This window comes from Rhineura floridana, chromosome 1 (genome assembly GCF_030035675.1).
Source record: "Rhineura floridana isolate rRhiFlo1 chromosome 1, rRhiFlo1.hap2, whole genome shotgun sequence".
NCBI classification, from domain to species: domain Eukaryota; kingdom Metazoa; phylum Chordata; class Lepidosauria; order Squamata; family Rhineuridae; genus Rhineura; species Rhineura floridana.
The window spans coordinates 107100011-107124336 of record NC_084480.1 but is presented as its reverse complement, the minus strand read 5'-3'; the positions used below and the strand labels follow the sequence as shown (position 1 = coordinate 107124336).

General features: G+C 42.7%; 1 protein-coding gene across 5 annotated transcripts in view; it reads left to right on the top strand.

Moving 5' to 3' along the window:
* The window catches only part of LOC133385536 (zinc-regulated GTPase metalloprotein activator 1-like), a 51664-nt gene that overhangs the window by 11617 nt on the left and 15721 nt on the right, over positions 1 to 24326 (top strand). For all 5 annotated transcript variants that reach the window (XM_061628782.1, XM_061628791.1, XM_061628801.1 and 2 more), the window contains exons 6-9: positions 8520 to 8579; positions 11143 to 11180; positions 15646 to 15692; positions 17257 to 17343. In XM_061628782.1, the coding sequence (XP_061484766.1) occupies positions 8520 to 8579; positions 11143 to 11180; positions 15646 to 15692; positions 17257 to 17343 (232 nt within the window). The remainder of the gene's footprint in view (positions 1 to 8519; positions 8580 to 11142; positions 11181 to 15645; positions 15693 to 17256; positions 17344 to 24326) is intronic.

Genomic DNA, 24326 nt, shown 5'->3' with positions numbered 1-24326 from the left:
GTGTGTAAACAGTGTGGGTATAGATAATCACATGGGTTTTTCCCACCAAGTAGGTGCTCTTCCTCCTGGCAGAGTGCCAACTGGACAGGAAATGTGGGTGAAATCAGCCCTATGTAGTTAAGATTATTCACACACAATCCCCAGCACTGTGTGGGATTCACAGGGAACTGGCTCCCACATCATTGAGAATATATGTTTTATTAATATATGTAAAGGGGGTCTGGTTAAATTCCATTGTGTCGGGAGTTTTGCAGTTCACAACCAGATTTACAATTGACTGCAGTCATAACCATATTTATTGGGACGTAAATTCTGTTGAACCTGCTTAGACTTACTGGGTGGTATCCAGTGCTGTATAAGCAGGGTTCTACTCATGTGACAGGACTTTCTGTGCCTTCCTTTCCTCTTCTCTCCCCATGCATCTCCAAAATCTGTGCAAGGGTCTCTTAATCCTCTGGACCAGATTTTGAAAATGCACGGGGATCTGCAGGGCAAGAGGAAGTTCTGTTGTGCAAGTGGAACAGCAGCGTTGGATATGACCCATTTTATTTATTAATTTATTTTGAAAAATGTATAAACTGCTTACAATTTAAAGTTATGATTGATTGATTGATTTGATTTATATCCTGCCCTTTCTCCCAATAGGAGCCCAGGGCAGCCAGCAAAAGCACTAAAAACACTTTAAAACATCATAAAAACAGACTTTAAAATATATTAAAATAAACCAACCATTAACAAACGTATTAAAACAAAACATTTAAAAACATTTTTTAAAAGCTTTAAAAACATCTATTTTTTAAAAAAGAAAGTAAAAACATATTAAAAAGCAATTCCAACACAGATGCAGACTGGGATAAGGTCTCTACTTAAAAGGCTTGTTGAAAGAAGAAGCTCTTTAGTAGGTGCCAAAAAGATAACAGAGATGGTGCCTATCTAATATTTAAGGAGAGTGCCACTACACTAAAGGTCAGTTTCCTATGTTGTGCAGAGTGGACCTTCTGATAAGATGGTATCTGCAGGAGGCCCTCACCTGCAGAGTGCAGTGATTGACTGGGTATATAAGGGATAAGACGGTCTTTCAGGTATCCTGGTCCTGAGCTGTATAGGGCTTTGTACACCAACACTAGAATCTTGAACTTAGCCCGGTAGCTAATAGATAGGCAGTGCAATTCATTCAACAGTGTGGTGACATGTTGGCAATACCCTGCCCCAGTGAGCAGTCTCATCACCATATTTTGCACCAGCTGCAGCTTCCGGACCAACCTCAAGGGTAGCCCCACGTAGAGCACATTACAGTAATCCAGCCTGAAGGTTACCAGTGCATGGACAGCAGTCGTCAGGCTATCCCAGTCCATAAATGGCTGCAGCTGTCTTACCAGCCAAAGCTGGTAAAAGGCACTACTATTCACTGAGGTCACCTGGGCCTCCAGTGACAAAGATGGATCTAGGAGCACCCCTGGACTACAGACCTACTTTTTCAGAGGGAGTATGACCCCATCCAAAGCAGGCAACTGTCCAATGATCCGAACTCGGGAACCACCAACCCACAGTTTCTCTGTCTTGCTAGGATTCAGACTCAGTTTATCGGCCCTCATCCAGCCCACCACCAAGTCCAGGCAGCGGTCGAGGGCTTGTATGGCCTCTCCCGATTCAGATGTAACAGAGAAATAGAGCTGGGTATCATCAGCCTACTGCTGACACCTTGCCCCAAATCTGATGACCGCTCCCAAGGGATTCATATAGACGTTAAACAGCACAGGGGACAAGATGGTACCCTGCAACACCCCACAGCACAACTGCCAGGGGGCCAAAAGACAATCACCCAATGCTATTCTCTGAAAATGACGCTGGAGATAGGATCAGAACCACTGTAAAATAGTGCCTCCAATACCCATCTCACAAAGTCAGCCCAGAAGGATACCATGGTCAATGGTATCAGCAGCCGCCGAGACATCAAGTAAGAGTAACAGGGTTGCACTCCCCCTGTCCTTCTCCCGGTAAAGGTCATTCATCAGTGTGACCAAGGCCAGTTCAGTCCCATAACCAGGCCTGAACCCAGACTGAAATGTGTCAAGATAATCTGTTTCATCCAAGAGTACTTGCAACTGCTGCACCACAACCCGCTCAGTCACCTTCCCTAAGAAGGGGGTATTTGCGACCTGGTGGTAACTGTCAGAAACCAATGGATCCAGGGTGGGCTTTTTCCAGAACGGTTGGATCACCGCCTCTTTCAGCGAGGCTGGAACCACTCCCGCCCACAACGATGCTTTGACCACACTCGATCCACTTGGTCAAACCCCCTCGGCAAGCTTTAATAAGCCAAGAAGGACAAGGGTCAAGAGGACACGTTGATGGCTGCATCATTGCAAGCACCTTGTCCATGTCATCAGGCCACATCTACTGAAACCATTCCCAAGAAGTTGCACAGAGTTGCACTGGATACCTCACTGGGGACTACAGTAGATGTGGATGAGGCATCAAGATTGCTACGGAGGTGTGCAACTTTACTCTCAAAGTGCCTTGCATACAATCCACGATGGGCCTCCGAAGGGTCTAAAACTCCATTTCCTGGAGTTGATGTCAACAGGTCTCTGACAGTACGGAAAAGCTCCACTGGATGGCTGCTTGATGATTCGATGGTGGCAGAGAAGTGGGCTTCCTTTTCCGCCCTCACCACCACACAATAGGAACAGTTACGATGCTTTACTCGTGCCTGATCAGCGTCATAGCACATTTTTTCACCACTTGAGTGTTAGCCGTCATCCTGCCTGTTTCATTGCCCTTAGCTCACTGGTGTACCAAGGTGCAAACGGGGCTCCACAGTGCTGGAGAGGGTGTTCAGGGGCAACCATGTCAAGAGCCCAATACGCCTCACTGTTCCACAGTGTGACAAGGGCTTCAACAGGGTCACCTGGTCTATCTACTAGAAATTCCCCCAGGACGTTCAGGAATCCTGTGGATTCTATTGGTCTCTGGGGACAGACCATCTTAATCTGTCCATCACTCCTGCAGCGGAGGATTGGAGTCATAAATCTAACTTCACCAGGAAGTGGTCTGACCATGACAATGGGGTGACATCCACCCTCCCATCTCCAGACCACTCCATCTGGAGCAAAAACCAAGTCGGGGGTGTGCCCTGCCCTGCTCATTGGGCCGGTGACAAATTGAAACACCCAATGGTCATCTTGGAGGCCATGAAGTTCCGAACCAGAACACTAGAGGCAGTGTCAGCATGGACACTGAAATCACCCAGGACTATTGTTCCGGGCTCCTCCAATACCACAACCGAGAAGGCCTCTGGTCAGAGAAGGTGCCAGGCAGCAGGGTGGACGGTACATCAGCAGCAACCCTAGTTTACTGTCTCCTGGGTCTGACACCAGATGCAGGCCCTCACAGCCAGCTCCAAGACAGAGTGGTTTCCTGGTGACAAGGATGGAAGTTCTGTAGACCACAGCAACTCCTCCCATCCCTGCAGCCTGTGCTGGTGTTGCATGGAGTATCTAGGTGGACAAAGCTGGGTCAGATCAACTCCTCCCAACTCACCCACCGAGGTCTTGGTAATGCACACCAAATTGACACCTTCATCCATGAGTAGATGAGTGTGGTCTTATTGTGTACCGATCTGGCATTAAACCACAGTGCACACAGGCCAGTGGGCACAGCAGATGAGCAACGAGGAACCCATCCACGAGAGGAATGAGAGTGAGGAACAAGGCTTAGATAGCCTTGCCCTCATCTTTTATGGTAGTTCACCACCTCCCCATGGCCATACCTCCCTTTATCCATGATTACTGAAATTGGGGTGGCATCACCCATGTTCCTCCTTACTAAGACTCCTAAACACCTGTATGACCCAGCAAGAGCCCATCAACAAAACCTACCTGAACCAATTATCCCAGTAGCCCTCTGAGAGAATTGGGAACAGTCAGACCCACTCAATATCTCCCACACAGGGCACATCTAATGATGGAATTATGATTATGGAATGATCTCCCCGATGAAGTTCGCCTGGCGCCAACATTGTTATCTTTTTGGCACCAGACCAAGACTTTCCTTTTCTCCCAGGCATTCTAACAGCATGTGCTGTGCTCTGACCCCAGGTTTTTTACCTTGTTTATCTGTGCTTCATGGTTAAAAACTTTGTATGATTTTTAAAAATTGTATATTTGTTTTTAATGTTCAGTGTTTTTAATTTTTGTAAACCACCCAGAGAGCTTTGGCTATGGGGCGGTATATAAATGTAATATAAATCTACTCCATCCTGTCTCACAGCCAGGGAGGGCCTGCCTTCTGCCAGTTACAGACTCTCACTCTGAAGGCATCTGGTGACTTCTCTTATCGTTCAGTTCACTGCACAGGCTTTCACCCTGCACAGGAACTACACATACGCCATACACCCTCCCCACTACCAATCTCCTCTAGATTGGTTTTTAAAAAATTGAAGGGAGTAGCACCCTCACCCTTGGGACTCCCCAAGGGAGATCCCCTTTAATGTTTCCTGTTCGGTGGTAGACCCACCACTCAAGGGCAGCTGGGGTTTTATGCCCCCTGACCCAGCCAGGAGCTGATTCAAGAGGCTGCCAAGTTGACTGCAGCTTCTCTCTGGAGTCAGGATCAGGCAGGGGGTCCCAGTCCTTGCAGCACGTACCAGGGACTTCATCTGTCTCGAGACAGCAACCCAGAGGAGCAAGGAACCCAGATGCTCAGGTACTCACTCCCAGGGCAGGTCTTGTCCAGTCCCTCAGTGTTGCAGCTGTTACAAAACTCTGCACACACAAAAAAATTAAATGGTGTGTTTTTTATAGTATAAAACCAAAATACAATACCAGGATTTCACATATCCACAGCAACTGGAAGTACACTTGGTCCACAGACTAATCTGGGATAGCCTGGGTAAAATGTTTTTAATATGTGCCATAAGTACACAATTGTTGGTGCATGCCTTATTTCCATGAGAAGGAGGTTCTAAAAAGCAGAAACCACTATACTAAAGGCTTCTGAGAATCCACCTTTTGGATTTGACTGTATGTCCTGTTTTGCCTACAAAGGCTTTTTGTGTGTGTGTAAACCAATTAAAAGTTATAGATGGAGGATTTCTTATTTAATTCTAGCCATCTGGGGGCTTCAGTGAAATCACTGCACTTGGTTAAAAAACACATATATTATACTATTCTTGCTTTTGCATTTTCCAGTTCAGCAATAAATGTTCACTGCAAAAAATAAAGTCTAAATGTTTATTATGGTGAATAGAAGCTGCCTAAAATATTTTCCGGATCCTTTTAATTAAAACTACTAGCTATTGGCTAGGAGGTTAATAGAATTCCTTTTGGCAATTCAGTTGTTTCCTGTTAAGGAGACTGACACTCTCCAGTTCAAAGCTAAATAATTGTCATGGTAAAGTAATTTTCTTTAAAATAAAGGACATTGATTCAGCTCTTGTTATACACAAATCCTATTTCAGTTAAGTTGAAAAACTATTAAGGCATGTGAGAAAAAAATCAATAGATACCTGGAAACCATTAGATTTTGTGGCCTTTGCTATATCTTGCATGAGTAATCACTGTAAACAGCTGACAGGTATTTCAGTCCTGACACCCAGTGATGCTTGGGAGACCACATCTTGTCAGTTTAGGTGGACAGCTCCAGTCACTGGAATGTCTTCAGCTATCGTTGTTTTTGCCTGTGTGTTTCATTTTTTAAGACAGCCCTGGCATCAATTATATGTATGAGCTTTTGAAAAACACTTTTCATTGCTCTCAATTTCTTGCATCCCTCATGTTATGACAAAACTGCAAGTTGGATCAACTCATGTCAAAACAGATTTTGATTTCTTATTTTTCAAAATATAATGTCCTGCAAAAGCTTTACTGTTCAGTAATAAATGATAATGTATTCACACTTTCCCACACACACAAAAAGATAAGATAAAGAGTCCTACCGGTTCCTACTTCAGTTTTACAATTTTTCTTTATTCAAAATAGGTAAAGAAAATCTATATATAGCATAGAATCCAATCTGCTTTAAAATATAATATTTTAACTAATATAATAATCTGGTCTACATTCCTGACTTCACTTATGTAGGAGTAACCTCCATTGATTTCATTGGGGCTTACTTCTGAATAGGCATGGTTAAGATTGCACCCCTGGTCCTTTATGTTAGTTGAAAATATTCCCATATAGATATATATTAAATGTTAGACATCCAAGCTGGATTTAGAAAGCGAAGAGGTACCAGCGATCATATCGCAAACATACGTTGGATAATGGAACAGACCAAGGAATTAAAGGAAATCACCCTGTGCTTTATAGATTACAGCAAAGCCTTTGGTTGTATAGAGCATGAAAAAAATATGGAATGCTTTAAAAGAAATGAGGGTGCCACAGCATCTGATTGTCCTGATGCGCAGCCTATACTCTGGACAAGAGGCTACTGTAAGGACAGAATATGGAGAAACCGATTGGTTCCCCATCAGAAAGGGTGTGAAACAGAGGTGTATTTTATCACCCTTAATCTTAATCTATATGCTGAACCTATCATATGGAAAGTGGGATTGGACCAAGATGAAGGACGTGTGAAAATTGGAGGGAGAAATATCAATAATTAAAGATACGCAGACGATACCATACTCTTAGCAGAAACCAGTAATGATTTGAAGCGAATGTTGATGAAAGTTAAAGAGGAAAGCACAAAAGCAGGACTACAGCTGAACGTCAAGAAGACTAAAGTAATGACAACAGAAGATTTATGTAACTTTAAAGTTGACAACAAGGACATTTGACTTGCTAAGGACTATCAATACTTTGGCACAGCCATTAACCAAAATGGAGACAATAGTCAAGAAATCAGAAGAAGGCTAGGACTGGGGAGGGCAGCTATGAGAGAACTAGAAAAGGTTCTCAAATGCAAAGATGTATCACTGACCAGTAAAGTCAGGATCATTCAGACCATGGTATTCCTGATCTCTATGTATGGATGTGAAAGTTGCACAGTGAAAAAAGTGGATAAGAGAAAAATCAACTCATTTGAAATGTGGTGCTGGAGGAGAGCTTTGAGGATACCATGGACTGCGAAAAAGACAAATAATTGGGTGTTAGAACAAATTACACCAGAATTATCACTAGAAGCTGAAATGATGAAACAGGTTATCTTACTTTGGACACCTAATGAGAAGACATGATTCACTAGAGAAGACAATAATGCTGGAAAAAACAGAAGGGAGTAGAAAAAGAGGAAGGCCAAACAAGAGATGGATTGATTCCATAAAGGAAGCCACAGACTTGAACTTACAAGATTTGAACAGGGTGGTTCATAACAGATGCTATTGGAGGTCCCTGATTCATAGGGTCACCAGGCCGGCCCCAAACATGCTGGGGACTTTGAGCCATGATTCATGTCAGGATCGCTGCCGCAGATCGCACGCCCCACCATTCCCTTGCTTAACCTACCTTTCTCAGCTGTTCTGCAGTTGCACACACAGCCCTGTCCTTAGCAAAGATGGCGGCCAAGGTTTCCCTAAGGGGCTGAAGCCTCTGCCACCATCTTGGCTTATGGCAGGGATGCGCGTGCACAGCACGCATGCGTGCCATCAGCCAAGATGGTGGCGGAGGCTTCCGCCCCTTAGGGAAACCTCAGCCACCATCTTTGTTAAGGGCAGCACTGTGTGCACAACCACAGAACAAGGTAGGTTAAGCAAGGGAATGGCCGTGCGATCCGCAGCAGCCATCCTGCTTCAAATTGCAGAAGGGGAGCAGAGGGGCCCCTGTAGCCCCAGGGGCCCTTGGCCAATGCCCCACCTGGCCACCCTTTGAAACCAGCCCTGAGGGTCGCCATAGGTCGTGATCGTCTTGAAGGCACGTAACAACAGCAATAGATATATATTATCCTACTGATGAGGAATATTTAATTCTCTATAGAATTGTTAACTGCAACGAAGGGTAAAAGTAGTGTGTGATTTCAGACCTAATAATTCCATTGTTTAATCCATAGTTTCTAAATACTGTCAGTCCATAATAGCGTCATGTATCTGCTTGGTAGTAGATTTCATTGATATCCATAGCCCTAACTTCTCCTAAAATAAGATTGTCTTGAACATTTTTTTAATTTAGGGGAAAGGAGCACTCCTGTGCACATGCAAGGCAGGCACAGGTTAGAAATGGCAATTGTAATATCTAAGCTGTGGTGAGTTATCAGTGCACACATTCGAAGTGAAGCAGGCTGGTCAAGAATATGGTCCCTCTTAACATCAGTGCTGTTTTAAGCACAATAACACTGTGCCTAAGCTACTGGCAGAGATTTTCGGTACTGATAATGCAAGTCAAATCCATGTTTATATGTACCTTGGAATAGCTCATGGCAAATAAACTGATCCAACTTAAATATAACATTGGGCATTTTTTTCTTTCCTTCTGGTTTTCTTTTGCTTTTAAGAGTTACGGGAAATTGACAATTTTGCAGCTAGTTTTTAAAAACCTGTGTTGTTTGATGCACATATTTACCCTGCATTCTTTATGTGCTAGGTGCTGTTGCCTCCATGTTTTGGGTTGATGCTGAATTAGGAAGTGACATTTATCTTGATGGTAAGAAAATTATTCTAAATTACTCAAAATGTTTTTCTAGTTCACAGGTAGGAAATCTTTGTTCCTCCAAGGACCACATTCCTTCAGGACTACATGACTGAGAAGAGGGGGGCAGGGAGCACAAAATCCCAGGGTACTGGACCTCTGGAGGGCCTGGACTGTGAAAAAAGAAATGATACTTTACAAAATAATGTTGGTACCTCAACAGACCAGAGAGTGGCTATAATGTATGTTGTTAAATCTCAGCATATCAAAGTCTTCTATAAGTGCCAATATTTATTAATATGATTCAGATATGGCAAAGTGCAACATGCACCTTGAGAGTCTCAAGCTGAAACCAGAACTACTAGGCCCCAATTTACAGAACTACTAGGCCCCAGCTCACAGTTCACAGAACTACCAGGCCCCAGTAGGCAGCAGCGTAGTAGCAAATTCAGAAGTGCAGGGTCCCTTAATGTTACTCATTGTTACTCCCCCTTTTTTGCTGCTGAGTTGAGATTGTGAATGCCTTCTCCCACAACAGACATCCCTAGGAGCTAATAAGCAGGAAAGGGTAGAATGTTAGCTACTCAGAAGAGTCTTCTCAGTGGCTGACTCACCTCCTTTCACTCTGATTGGCTTCACTCAGCAGAAAAGGTCAAGGAAGCATGTTAGAAGATTCTTCTCAGTGGCTAAGACAGTCCTCTTTCATGCTGATTGGCTCACAGGATGCTGGAGACATTGGGACCCTGCTCCCAAAACTTATAGGGTCTAAGACTTCCCAAGACCCTGGATGATTACACCTCCGGCAGTATGGCCCCAGTAGTAGGCCCCAGTACAGTTCACAAAACTACCAGGCCCCAGTTCACATTTGCACCTATAGTTCTCTTAAACAGTTCACAGTGGCAGGTAAAGAAAAAGCTAATACATGGCAGTGTGTGTCACCTCTTAATTGGTTTGTGACTAGAATATGTTGGAACAAGTCTGCATGTGTTCTGGCATTGTTTTAAGGTGAAATTAACATTGTGGAATACAAATAGAAGTCGAGAGCACCGAAGACAAAAGTGAGGAAAGCATATGTATACGGTCAGGCACGTTTATTCAATCTGTTTCAAAAATCATCATGAGGTGATGAGGGAGATAGTGAAAGCCAGTTGTTGGATGCTCAAGCATTATTATTAGAAGAAAAAGCTAATGACGATTCTGCTGAAGTAGAGCAGAGATGCACTAGCATTACTCATGATAAGAATAGTTTGGTCTCATATCTCATTATTGAACATTGTGAATTAATTTGCCAGTGCACTTAGCACACCAGAGGAAATTTGCATATTTGAACTTTTCTGTCATTTTTGTGAATAATATCAAATATGAAACACTTGTTCTTCAAACATCAAGTTAATGTTAGTGTACAACACTTGAAGGAAATTTAGGACCACCATGAATTTACTGGACCTCCTTTGTAGGTCCTGTACTAAGTAAAACAAAAACCTAAAACCATTTAGACCATTGGAAACACCATAAAAATTAGCCTAACTGATATAAAGTACCTGTCTCAAAATAATGCTGAATACTGCAATGCAAAATATTATGCATTTTTCAAGGGCTATTTTGAACAGTGTGATTTTTCAATAAACATATTAACTAACCCATTCTGATAAATGTTTTTCATTTGTTTTCAACCTTTCTTGCCCTGTGTTAAACCTGGGTCACTTAAAATTTGTTTAAAGAAAGTAGTAACATTTGGTTTATAGAAATATTTAGGGAGGGGGGCCTGAACATGCACCTTGCCTGAGCCCAGTGCCAGCTCTCAAGAAACCTGCAGGAGTAATATGTTGAGACTGCATGCCAGCAGTGGGTTGGGACAGTATAGGCAATGGGTGGGGCCAGAGTTGCCCCCCATCTCTCTGTCACATACATCCTTCCTTCCCCCTCTGACTGGCAGTGGTGCCAAAAGTAGCTTTTCCCTGTAAGCCTAATTGCCTTGCAGTCTGGGCCAAGGAGGTGAGGCCATTGGCTAGATCCAAAGGCGCGACGGGCTGGCAGTTGCCCATCCCTAATCCAGTGTGTAGATATTATGGGTTCAAGAAAATATTGCATAATGTGTGCTACTGATTTCAGACAGTATTACCGAATGTGGGTAAAATTGCTAGATTCATAGTTTAGACGAGCAAGGTTAGGGAACCTTTCTGCTGAGGACCACATTCCCTTGGGGTTAATCCTTGTTGGGGCTGCATGCCAGCAGTGGGCAGGGCCAGAATCAAAAGGTGGGATCACCACTTTTCTCTCCCTCCCACCCAGCAGGCTGACAGGTGAGGGACAAAACACTCTTGTTGGAGGTCTCACTTGCAGAGGACTTTATCACTGTTCCTTCCATTGCTGTATCTATTTCGACTCTCCACTCCTGTTTCCCCCCCCCTTTTCCTTCTCTCCTTTCGAACTCTTGCCACCTATCTTAAATTAGGAAATTCCCTGGTTTAGACGTGTGTTGCCTATCTCTATGTAGAAAAAGTGTAGAGCAATTTTGACTGTTTTTCTATTCCTGCTCTTCTGATCTGTACTCTAATCAACAAACTTCTTTTCATAGGTATTGTATCTGTTGTTGATGCAAAGTATGGACTACAGGTAAAGTAATATGCCTACAACTGTTAAGCAGTAAGAAAGAGAAAAATAATTGTTCCTCTTCTGATATTCTGTGTCTCTGATTGCCTTATAAGTGCCTTCCACATCCACCTAGTCTGGCACATTCATCATGCCTTTAATCTTGGAAGCATTACTCTCTGTCTTCTAGGTTGGTTTCTTTTTAGACTACACAAAAATAAAAATAGTTTTGAGCCTTCTTGTTTAGACTGCAGCAACGATGGTGCACTGTCCAGTAATAAATATTGCAGTTTGAGTCCTGGACTAATGTGATTTTCCAGGAACAGATGTGCTGCAGGAAAGACCCTGGAATCTCAAAAACTGATTAATAACTTGTGTAACTAGCAAAATGCCAGTTGTTATGATAGATGAGGTATGTGCAGAGGAGGAGCATGTATATTGTAAAGGCTTTGGGTACAGGTGCAGCCCCTTGTGGGACTTTAGGTGAATCACCTAAAGTCAGTTACTTTCACTGCAATGCTATTTCTAAGAACCATGCTTTGCTTTCCCATATAGGAGTGAAGAGCAACTCTTCTTTCAGATGAGAGAAAGGAAAGAAGTGCACCTTTGGGTTGGGGCTAATGTGGCTCCCAGGGACACCAGCTATTAAGAACCTATCCCCAGTCCTATCTTCATAGTCCCATCCTTGATTCTGCTTAATCATATGACAGTGGGATGGAATGCTGGGAACTATCTGGGGGAAGTCCTAAGCAAAAAATGTGAAGGGCATTATTATTATTATTATTATTTTAACCCACCCTTCACCCCAAAAGTCCCAGGGCAGTTTGCAACATTTTTTAAAAAAATATTAAAAACAATCTAAACCACAAAATAGGGTGGGTCTTAAATATTTATTTATTTATTTATTTATTTATTTGCCAATTTGTAACCTGCTTTTGTTCACAGAATTCAAAGCGACGAACAACAGTATAGTCTCATACAATGTAAATAAACTCATAAAATCAGTTAACATATCCGTTAAAAATCAATTTAAAATGAACATTAAATGAAATAGTGCCATTTACATATTAAAAGCCTGGTGAAATAAAAACGTTTTAACATGTCGACGAAAATCTAAGAGGGAGTTAGAAAGCCGTATCTCAAGTGGAAGGGATATGTAAATATGTACATCTCAGGTGTCAAAGGCCAGGATAAAGAGGTGCATCTTCAGCATTCACCTAAAACTGCAATGAAGCTACCAGATGCACCTCGATGGGGAGGGAGTTCCACAACTTAGGGGTCACCACAGATAATGCCCTCTCCCAGGCCACCAACCCTCAAGCTTCTGAGGGTGGCAGAACTACTAAATGGGCTCCCTCGGCTGATCTCAACACCCAAGAGGATCTGTAGAGAAAGAGATGGTCTTTAGTATTTCTATGCACCTACATGTGCATGATACTAATATTCCTTGGCTTGTCCAGGAAAGTGGTAGCAAATGGCTGGAGTTCAGGAAGCGGAGTCATGACTGCTGATTATCTCACTTCCCTGGCCTTCACTCACAATGCTAAACTGTAGCAGTAGAGCTGATAACTTCCCCCAGGAACTGGTGCTTGGGGTGACTTGCTTTTGGACACATTTAATCTGTGTAAACATACAGCAATCTGCCTTGCAGTAGGTAACCAAACTGCTGTGGCAACATGAGATCATGTGAACTTACTATTTATTGACAGCTTCATCATAGGGGTTACCCATAAAGTATGTTATATTTTAAGATATATTAAACCCCTATCTTGTCACTCTTTGCTCCACTTTAACCAATATTACATCTCTCCTTTGTCCCAGCTTTACTCCTTTTCTTGCTTTTGCTGCATGACATATTTTTATTAATGGTTCTATAAGAACTCAATTTTGTGTTATTGAGGTGACAGTTCTAGCAACTTTTCTAGGGAAAAAATCCCATTGAGCTCAGTGGGGCTTACTCTGAAGTAAACACACTTAGCATTTTGTTGTGAACCCTACAGTAACAGGACAAGCAATTTACTTATATCCGTGTAACTAATTATGGGGCAATTTTTTAATTTTCAAGCAGCATTTGCCCTACTTCTTTGGTTCACTGCAGAAGGTTAACATTGACAGTTCTTTTAACTGTGTTCCATGTTTCTATTTTGGCAAGCCACAATATGAAGGGAAACTAATTCTGCTGAATGAAATTACAAGTATATTAGCATTCTCGTTGATATGGGGGATGTCATTTTTTTCTAGTTGGCAAATAGATTACCAAAGAGAGCCTGCAAAAGGTTTTGAAATAATAAACGTATAATAATAATTCAGTGCAACCTCTTGCATTATTAAATTGGTAAAGAGGCACAAAGCTTGACATGCTGTCAGTATGATAGCAGCTTTTAAATTTTGTCAGTTATATGCCAAACAAATAACTTTTGCTTTGTGTAGAGAATTTGTGAACTTGTCCAATTCCTCTGGTTTCAAAGCTTGACCTCCGCCTTGACTTGTGATTTAAAGAATTCTGGAGGCAATACAAGCAATGACACTAGGATAATAGGCAGCAATTTAGGGGTGTCATGCTTCATGGATCCAACCTAGTCTATGTAAAGCTGAGAAATTGTACCCTGTAGCTAGCAAACCAAATTGAAACTGAAGTGGTAATTGATATCATGGGCTATCACTCTAATGGGATTGTCACCCACCAATCTGAAATATTCATGTTTTAATCAAAAGGCAAACGATTGGACAACTTGCAGTGACAGGTCACAACTCTGAGGACCTAAACCGAGGCCACTGACGCTGTTCTTTCCAAATCTATACACCTGACAGCATTTCATGCAAAAGAATTAAATGAATGTGGAGCTACAGAGAAAAGGTCAAAAGAGAGTTCCCTTTCTAGTTCTCCTGCTATTGCACATGCTGTTTAAACCACTTAGTCAGAAAACAGTTTTGTCTGTAGAAGTCAGGAAAATAAATAGACATACAATGGGATCCCCCGCTCCGGATTCAGTTGCACTTAAAAATATTAGGAACCACCATCAAATGAAGGAAGTTTACTGGGTTTTTCCATCCATGTGCTGCTGAAAAATGTTTGGCTCTATTGGAACAAGATGTATATCCACATTTTTTATTGAATCATTGCAGTTGACAAATAAGTTGTGGCTTATCTGAAGAGAGCAAGTGAAAATTAAATAAAATTCTTTAGGGCCAAACCTCAGCTCTTCTGCACTTTGATTACTTCTGACATAGAAATTATATTAGACTGCTAAATTTCATTTGCTGCATTAGGTGATAGCAACAGTGGGCTTGTAGACAGAATACATTTGTTTCTGTTAGAGTGCCAGTGATGAACATGAGTACTCCTTCTCTGCTGTTTGATGCATGCACATAAACTGAATGTTTCATGGAACACTATATGGATGAATGAATGTGTATTTACATGGGAGAAGGTATCATTGAACTTAATAGAAATTACCATGGAGTAGATATGAACAGGATCATGTGGTACATTATGAACCATAACATAATTAATTAGATTTATGTAGTATTTATGTGGATATAAAAGATTTTGTTTTCCTTACAAAAAGCATGTATAGAATTTTTACTCTAAAGTTAAGAAGTCAGAAGTGTTAAGAAATGAATTCAAATTTCTGTGCATATTATATTGTAACCATTATGGCAGCAGGACAGCATAAGCCTCAAAGAGTTTCTTCTAGCATACTGTTGTGCACCTCCCCAATCTCCGAGCGGTGAGATTTCGGGGGTCCCTGTGCTCCCCCAGGGTTTGGTTTCCTTTGGGAAGAAGGTCAGCGGAGACTGCGGTGTCTTTATGAAATGTGGTTTATTTATTTACACACATTCCAACCTGAGCTTAAGATGGAGGGGGTTCAGTGCATCAGCAGTCCAATATCCAGCTTTCCCATCAATGTTACAGGAGGCACCCCAAACGCCACGGTGCAGAGACCCAGTCTCTCTGCCTGCCTTCCAGTCCCCAGCAATTCTCTAGACCAAAACCTAAAAATTACAAGCCTCTGCTGGGCTCCAGGAGGGGGAGGAGATCCTCTCCTGAAGAGTTTCAATGACAAAAGGGTCTCCCTGGCCTATTCACCGTTGCTAGGCAACTGATCGGCCCATTATCTTACCTGGCCAATCTATTTGGTTAACAAAAGACTCATTTGACCAGCAGAGAGTTTCTCATTCCAAGGCACAGGATTCCAAATCAGAGGCTGGAAAGGGGACCAAGAGGATCATCCATCCCAACCCCCATGCTCATAACAATACTATCTCTTAAGGTAGTTTACATCCACTGAAGCAGATGAATCTTAAGCAATTTTGTGTAAATTCATAGTTACACATAACAGAAGTTTTCCTTTGGAATAAATTGTTTATTTGAAGCTAGAATATTTAAAAGAACTAAATGATATCCTGAGTATTTGCTACATAAAATGCCTTCAGTATTTGTGAATCATTTCCCATTGCAATTGTCTTTTTTTTCCCTTTCGGCCAGCATCTCAGAGAAGAAAAACCCAGTGGTCTTATCAGTGAAGCAGCTAGGTACAATGACCATTTTTATGTTTGTGAATCCCAGACAGTTTGATTAATGGGAAGCATAGTAATATCAGAAGGCCTGGACAAAAAACAAACATTGCTAATTTAGAGTTTTGGTTTGTAGACCTGAGTCATTTGTTCTGTCTGTGTTTTGTGGATTGCTTCTGCTGAACTAGTTTCTCTGTGGCTGTTTTATAATGTAAAAAATTATTTCCAGTATTCTGTTTCTGATGTTGTACATTAGTGCAAATACATGCAGTGCCTCCTCACCACTGATTTCTATGATGTGTAGTACCAATTGGAGATACTGCAGATTTATGGGTTAAGTGATTTTTCATATTAAAATGAGTAAGTGGAATGTGACTATGAGGAAGCACTTCATGGCAGCCTCCATACAGGCTTTTTAAATTGGCCCTGTTGTGATGGTTGAGTGGTTAGCCCAATAGGCACTATCAATAATGCTATTGATATTTTTAATGTAAATCTTAATTTACATGCTGATTACAGGGATTAAAAGGGATTGTGACTACAGGGATTTAAAAGGGTTTTAGGAAAATAATGGCTTTTTAATTGCTGAATTATGTTCCTTGTAAGAAATTTTATCAAATTATGTAAGAATTTGTTAAAGCTCTTATGAAAGTAGTATCGTGTCCAGTAATGATTAAATAGTGTCTATATGTTTTGAGTTTTTACACAATCCATATGGCTAATACTGAACTCTAACTTACTGATCTGACACACTATCTGCATTTGATGCCATGTTTCTCCAAGCTGCGATTTGAAGGTTTGGGAGCCAGCTTTATACTTCTATGCTTCCTTCTCTCCCCACCCCTCCACACAAGTTTAACTTAATAGAACATTTCTTGGTTTGAGCAAACTTCAACTGTAGTTTGAACAAATCCTTCAAATCAGGACTACAAACAAAGATTAAATTGTGGTTTACAATCCTAGCTTAGAGATCTCTCTTAATAACATTTTGATAGTTCTGGTATATCAGAAAACTAGTGCGATAAAACCAGAAAGTGTTCTATTTAAGCCAAGAGTGCCAAGGAAGGAGGGAACATATGAGTACACACTTGACTTTTGAAGCAGATAATGATATAGCATGGGGGTTGAATCTCCTATTCAAAAGTAAAAAGTAAAGCTATTTATTTAAAAGCTTGGGCATTTCTGAAATAGGTCTTTGGATCACTCCCCTGAGGTATGGTATCAAAACCAAGGAATATATTTATGCTTCTTTATTTAAAGGTATCTTAGTTAAGTGTAAACTTTTTCTCTTGGCATATGGTTTGGCTTTCTCTTTCCTTGTAGTAAAGAGATCTACAATTTTTTAAAATCTGCCTATAGCCTTCTAAAATACATGTTCTTTAAGATCCTTGCATCATAAAACAATAATTTAAATGTTCTTTATTTGAACTTACAGCTTACATTTATTTTACTGTGGTATAAGCATCATAACACAACCCTAGTCTTGCTATATAAATGGAATTTCTGTTGACACTCTGTACTTACAATCAAGAGTTCACAACTGCACCTCCCATTTATCATTTACTCACTCATTCTTGTATAGACAGATTGCTCTAGCGGATCTTATAATAGTCAATAAGACAGATTTGGTTTCACAAGAAGCACTGATGAAACTGAGGACAACTGTCAGGTAAGCATAAATAAATAATAGGAGCTGGTGGGTTTTTGTTTGACTATTTACTATTTCCTTCCTATGGCTAGTAGCAACTGGAGTTGCAGATCACATGATTACTCTGCCAAAATGGGTTAAGACTCAAATGAAAGAATGCACTCCTCTGTCTGAAGAGCACTCAACTGTATTTACATCCTGCAGGCTTGATGTTTTGCTTGTGACAACTACAATGTTTGTTAAGTAGCTGTATAACCCTTTTATAGTGTTATACATCTGTTTTTAAACAAATATGAACTATTTCAAGAAGAAATTATCAGTACTCGGGTTATTCTGAGATCCTTAAGAGTGAAATAAGAGTGCGTGTGTGACCTTATAATAAATAAAGATGGGCAATAGTATGCTCTGGTAGCAGATTTGCACACAGTTTTAAGGAATGTAAAATTTTGATCCACTGTTAGGGATGGAGGAGAAATTCTTTTGTACCTGGTTTGTACTTCCCTATCAATAAGTGAAACAAAACACAGCTATCCTTTGAAATTCACACTTCTCCAAATTTTGTAGTGCAACCCACAAGAGTGCACCCAATGCATATATTATCTTAGGGAACATAGCTTGCTGCTTTAGCCAGGACTGGAGCTGTTTTTTACCTCTTCTGTGCCTACTATCTTGGCCTGGGTTCTGCAGCTTGTTCAAGGACCATAGTGCAGACAGGGTCAACTGATGGAGACACTAAGTGAAGCTTCTAGTCCTGATGTCCCTGCTGCATCTGAGTGGAGCAATGAAGGGTCTGGTGACTGAGCCTCTGCTTCTGCTTTGGCACTGAAATGAGGATAAGAGCATGAACCCTAGCAAGGATGGTCTGCTACAGCTAGTTGAAATCCTAGGTGAGGTTGCAAGAGGCAGAAGAAGAGAGAGAACAGGTTAAACTTACAGGATTAATGCACAAAATGAGCTACAAGATCCCTATACCCATATGCTGCTTTGTCAGACTGCTGTTGCCATATGTTAATTTGAACTTTCTCAGCAATGCGTAACATGACAGGCCTCCCTCATTGGAAATTAAACGCTAGATACAAGAAGACATGTAGAATCTATGCTGTCACATCAAAGATGCTTCTGATCTTTCTTTGAAAGAGGAGAGATAATTATGCTTCTCCAAGAACAAATTTTCTCTCAAAATCCACAGTCTGAAGAACTGGAGTGCCACCTAGACCAGGTGTGGGGAACCTTTGGCCCTCCAGATGTTGATAAACTACAAATTCCATCAGTCCCAGCAAGCATGGCCAGTGACCAGGGATGATGGGAGTTGTAGCTCAGTGGCACTTGGAGGGCCAAAAGTTCCCCACACCTGACTTAGACTAAACCATGGTATCTAGGTGATGAATCCAAAGAGGTATGAAGTTTGACACTATTAGGATAAAATTCGCCCATCCTTTTACCGTGTCTCCCCAGATCCTCACAGACTTTTCAATGTGCTTGTTGGTGTGTGCACTTCTTGATAACTAACATTGAGCGGGCACTAGGACCATCACCAAGTGGGTTGTCATCCACCAATAGCTTGAAGATGCGGAAAAATGTCACACTCCAGGCTGCTTCTGGGAAACTCCTACCCCTGGAGCTTCAGTTCATTTTTTCTGACATGCTTAAACAGGTTGTTTTGCTAATGTTCTTCTGGCCATTGATTCCTATGAACTTATGGGAAAGTGTGAGTTTTAAAAGTGTGGGAGTATGTGTGTGACTGGAGATTTAAAGTCTAAGATGAAATTGCATGTGTTTTATTGTTTGCGGGATATAAATAAATAATACTATTGTTATACTACTAGTAATCTTTTCATTACTGCTTCCATTTTAAGATTCCCCTAAGCCATTAATTAACTGATTAGCTTTGCTCCCACCAATTAATTCTACTGGGATTTTCCACTCCTAATTAATTGTATTACAAATTTACCAAAGAATTAATTCTGCTAATTCTTTACTTGCATTTAATAAATTGGAGACTTAGAATTCTGATTAATTCCTAAGTAACCCCAGCCACATAGTCACTAAGGGAGCAAGAGGATTTTTTTTCTTTTGAAATTAAAACAATATCCTCAGTACACATGCCCAAGAATGTTAAGAAAACCCCAGGATCACAAGAGAAAGAAGTGCCTAAGTGCACTGAGGGTTATGGCCATGGCAGAAAAAGTAGCTCCCGCTATCTTTGATCTTTAAAGTACCTGCCAGCAGGCTTCAGGCCTTATAGACCATCCTGGGGATGGCTCAGGGTTCAGAACAGAAGACCACAAAACTCAAACAACCAATTCTCCAAGAATTCAGTCACAAGAGGAGGAAAGAATCAAAATAACTTCTGCCTCATACCATCAGGTGGCAGGAAGATCAATTAGTTTCTACCTCAGATGGGAATCCATGGTGTCAGACGGGTGAAGAGAGCGATAGGCTATGGATACAGAATAGAACTTTAAGCATTACCACCATGCCAGTTCATCACATCACCACTCTTGAAGAACAAAGAAAAGCAGAAAATTGACATAAGCAGTGATAGAGCGCCTGTTAAGATAGCAGCAGTAGAATGCATGCCATCAGAACAAAGATTCTCAAGTGTCTACTTGTTGCTCTTCATAATTCCAAAGAAAGGGTGCATGAAGGTCAGTACTGGGTTTGAAATTCTGGAAAAAAATGGTAATGTATCACAAATTCAGAATGGAAACGTTGAACTCCATTCAAGAGGCATTGAAACCTCAGGACTACCTGGCTTCCATAGATTGAACAGAAATGGACCATTGGTCTCACATGAAGGGTGATTTCATAGGAGGACTGCCATCAAGCGGGTTATAGCTCCACCTATCGTCCGAAGGCAATAATGTTCTTGAAGTCAAGACTAGGGGCGTCAGGCCCCTCCCACTCTCCAGTTCATTCACAGCAAGTCCAAAGAGAGATATCTAAAAATGCAGGAGAAAAGGCCAATGGGCCTACCAGCAAAGACATAACACAATAGCAATATTCATAATAATATGACTCTAACATAGCGATATAACATTAATAGCAGTCTTGATTTCACTAGTAAATCTAATATAATAGCGTAACAGGAGTATATGAAAAAAAACCCAAAAATATCTAGGTATTATTATTATTATTATTTATTAAATTTATATACCGCCCGACTAGCAATAGCTCTCTGGGCGGTGAACATAAAACAGCATAAAAATACAATAAATAACCAAACAATACTAAAATACAAGCAACAATCCAACACAATAAACATTTTTAAAATTAAATCAGTGTAACTTAAAATGCTTCAGAGAATAGGAAGGTTTTGACCTGGCGCCTGAAGGAGAGCAGAGTCGGCGCCAGGCGTACTTCCTCAGGGAGACTGTTCCATAGTTCGGGGGCCACCACTGAGAAGGCCCTAGATCTTGTCATCACCCTCCGGGCCTCCCTGTGAGTTGGAACCCGGAGGAGGGCCTTCGTAGCAGAACGTAGTGCACGGGCCGGTTCATATCGGAAGAGGCGTTCCGCAAGGTATCGTGGTCCCGCACCGTATAAGGCTTTATAGGTTAATACCAACACTTTGAATCTAGCCCGGAAACATATTGGCAACCAGTGCAAGCTGGCCAGAACAGGTGTTATATGCTCGGACCGCTTGGTCCTTGTCAGCAATCTGGCCGCCGCATTTTGCACTAGTTGTAGCTTCCGAACTGTCTTCAAAGGTAGCCCTACGTAAAGCGCATTACAGTAATCCAAACGTGAGGTTACCAGAGCATGTACCACTGATGTAAGGTCCTCTTTACTCAAATAGGGACGTAGCTGGGCTACCAACCGAAGTTGGTAAAACGCATTCCTAACCACCGAGGCTACTTGAGCCTCAAGTGAGAGGGAAGAGTCTAAAAAGACTCCCAGACTACGAACCCGGTCCTTTAGGGGGAGTGTAACCCCGTCCAGGACAGGGTATATATCCACCATCCGATCAGAGAACCCGTCCACCAACAGCATCTCAGTCTTGTCTGGATTGAGCTTCAGTTTGTTAACTCTCATCCAGTCCATTGTCGAGGCCAGGCAACGGTTCAGCAAATCGACAGCCTCACCTGAAGAAGATGAAAAGGAGAAGTAGAGCTGCGTGTCATCAGCATACTGATGCCAACGCACTCCAAAACTCCTGATGACCTCTCCCAACGGCTTCATGTAGATATTAAAAAGCAGGGGGGACAAAACTGACCCCAGGTATCCAGGTATCCTCCAACTGGGAGGGTCGTGATGGCAGTCCTATGAAAATCACCCTTCAGATGAGACCAATGGTCCATTTTCCATAGGAGGACTGCCATCAAGCGGGATGTACCAAAGCAGCCCATAACAGGGAGGGACCACCCACATCCTAATCATCATTAAGAACCTGTTGCAACACTCGTCTGCCAAAAGAGGCATCGGCAGAGGCATAACAATCTATTTTGTAATGCCTTATAAACGAGCGTGGGGTAGACCAAACAGCAGCTCTGCAAATATCAGCAACAGGAGCGTTGGTAGCAAAAGCAGCCGTAGTGGCCGCTGACCTAGTGGAATGAGCTGTTATACTAGCTGGAACTGGAAGCTTAAGGGACTCATAGGCAAAGGTAATACATGCACGCAACCAGCAGGATAAGGTGGAATTAGCTACTTTATGCCCCATAGAACGTGGATGAAAGGATACAAACAAAGACTCAGTTCGTCGTATATCCTGGGTCCTAGACAGGTAGGCCTTGAGAGCCCTCCGAACATCCAATGAATGCCAAGCCTTCTCTAGAGGATGGGTAGGATTCGGACAAAATGAAGGAAGAACAATGTCCTGGTTGCAATGGAAAACTGAATTGACCTTGGGACGGACGGAAGGATCAGTTTTCAGCACAACAGAGTCCTTGTGAAAGACACAGAGATGGCAGGCAGAAGACAATGCGCCCAGTTCCGAAACTCATCTCGCAGAGGTGATCGCGATCAGGAACAGGACCTTGAATGACAACAGATGTAAAGGCACAGTCCTAAGGGGCTCGAACGGAGGGCGTTGTAAAGCCTGTAGGACCTTTGACAAACTCCATGAGTGAAAACGGTGGAATACAGCCGGTGAGCGTAACGCGGTTCCCCTCAGAAAACGTTTGATGAACAGGTGCGAGGCAATAGGAGCACCAGCGGAGGACACTGAGAGAATGGACGACAGAGTGGACGCATGTCTACGTAAGGTGTTGGGTCTAAGTCCCATCAGGAGGCCCCTATGAAGGAATTGCAGCACCTGTTGTATTGTGGCCTGGGAAGGATCGAGGTACTGGGACTGACACCACGTGGAGAATGCCACCCAAATATGTTGATATATACGGGTGGTTGATGGTTGTCTTGAGGCCAAGATAATGTCAATAACAGCATCAGACAGGCCAGCAGACCTTAAATGTCCCTGTTCAAAAGCCACGCTGTTAGCTTGAGCCAATTGGGATCTTGATGCAATATTGGGCACTGGGATAAGAGGTCTGGCCTGACCAGGAGTGTCCAAGGGTCCATCACTGACATGGCAAGGAGATCCGAGAACCACGGTCGACGGGGCCAATATGGAGCTATCAGAACCAGTTTGGCCCTCTCACGTCACGCCTTTCTCAAGGTTCTGGCTAACAGTGGTATTGGAGGGAAGGCGTACAATAGGCCATCCGGCCACGGTAGCGATAGGGCATCCACCGCTTCCGCTGTCGTGTCCAGGTATCGAGCGAAGTACCTGGGTAGCTGGCAATTGCGACTGGAGGCAAATAGATCGACTGAGAAGACGCCGAACCGACACTGGAGAAGATGGAAAATGGTCGGATGAAGTTTCCATTCTCCCGGAAAGACCTGTTGTCTGCTGAGCCAGTCTGCTGTCACATTCCAAATTCCTCTGAGATGTTCTGCTTTTAAGCATTGCAGATGTTGCTCTGCCCAGTCGAATATGAGGGAAGCTAGGTTCTGCAGAGGATGGGACCTGGTCCCCCCTTGTCTGTTTAAATGAGATTTGGCACACGTGTTGTCCGTTCGAATGAGAACATGGTCCAAGTGGAACAGAGACTGAAAATGGAGCAGAGCTAAGTGGACAGCCTTCAGTTCTAGCCAATTGATGCTCTGAGTCTGCTCTGCTGTGGTCCAAACCCCCTGAATGAACTGGGAGTTGCAGTGGGCTCCCCAGCCGAGGAGACTGGCATCTGTGGTGATAACAGTCCTGCGGGGTTCTCTGAACAGAGTGCCCTGGGTGAGATGTTGGACCCTCGTCCACCAGTGGAATGAAAGACGCAGTGCGGGGCTCAGGGGAATTGCTCGATGATTTGACCTGGCAATGTCCTGCTGAAACGGCAACAAAGCCCACTGGAGTTGGCGAGTATGAGCTCGAGCCCATGGCACAATATGGATGGTGGACACCAACATTCCGAGAGCTCTGGCTAGAAGCATGACGTCTGCGGTTGCGTGGTGCATCAGAAACCGTGCGATGTCTGTGATAGCAGTTATGCGGTCTGGAGACAGGAACACCGTCGCCTGCAGGGTGTCCAACATCGCCCCTAGATGTTGTAGGCGTTTGGTTGGTTGGAGATGGCTTTTGTCGAAATTGACTAGCCAGCTGTAGGCCTGCAAGACATGGAGCGTGAGCGTTAGATGGCGATGAGCCAGCTCCCTGGAGCTCGCCCGTATTAAAAGATTGTCCAAATAGGGGTAGATATGGACCCCTTGAAGCCGGAGGTAAGCCACTAGTATGAGTAGCACCTTGGTAAATAGTCTCGGGGCAGATGAGAGGCCAAACGGCATCGCTTGATATTGAAAATGCTGGGGGCCGGAAGCAAACTGAAGGAATTTTCTGTGGGCTATGCAAATAGGCACATGGAGATACACTTCCTTTAGGTCGATAGAAGCCAGGAAGTCTCCTTCTTGAAGGCTTTCTGTAATGGAGTGGAGGGATTCCATTTTGAACCTGCGATACTTTACGAAATGGTTGATGAACTTGAGGTCCAACACCACCCTCCATGACAGAT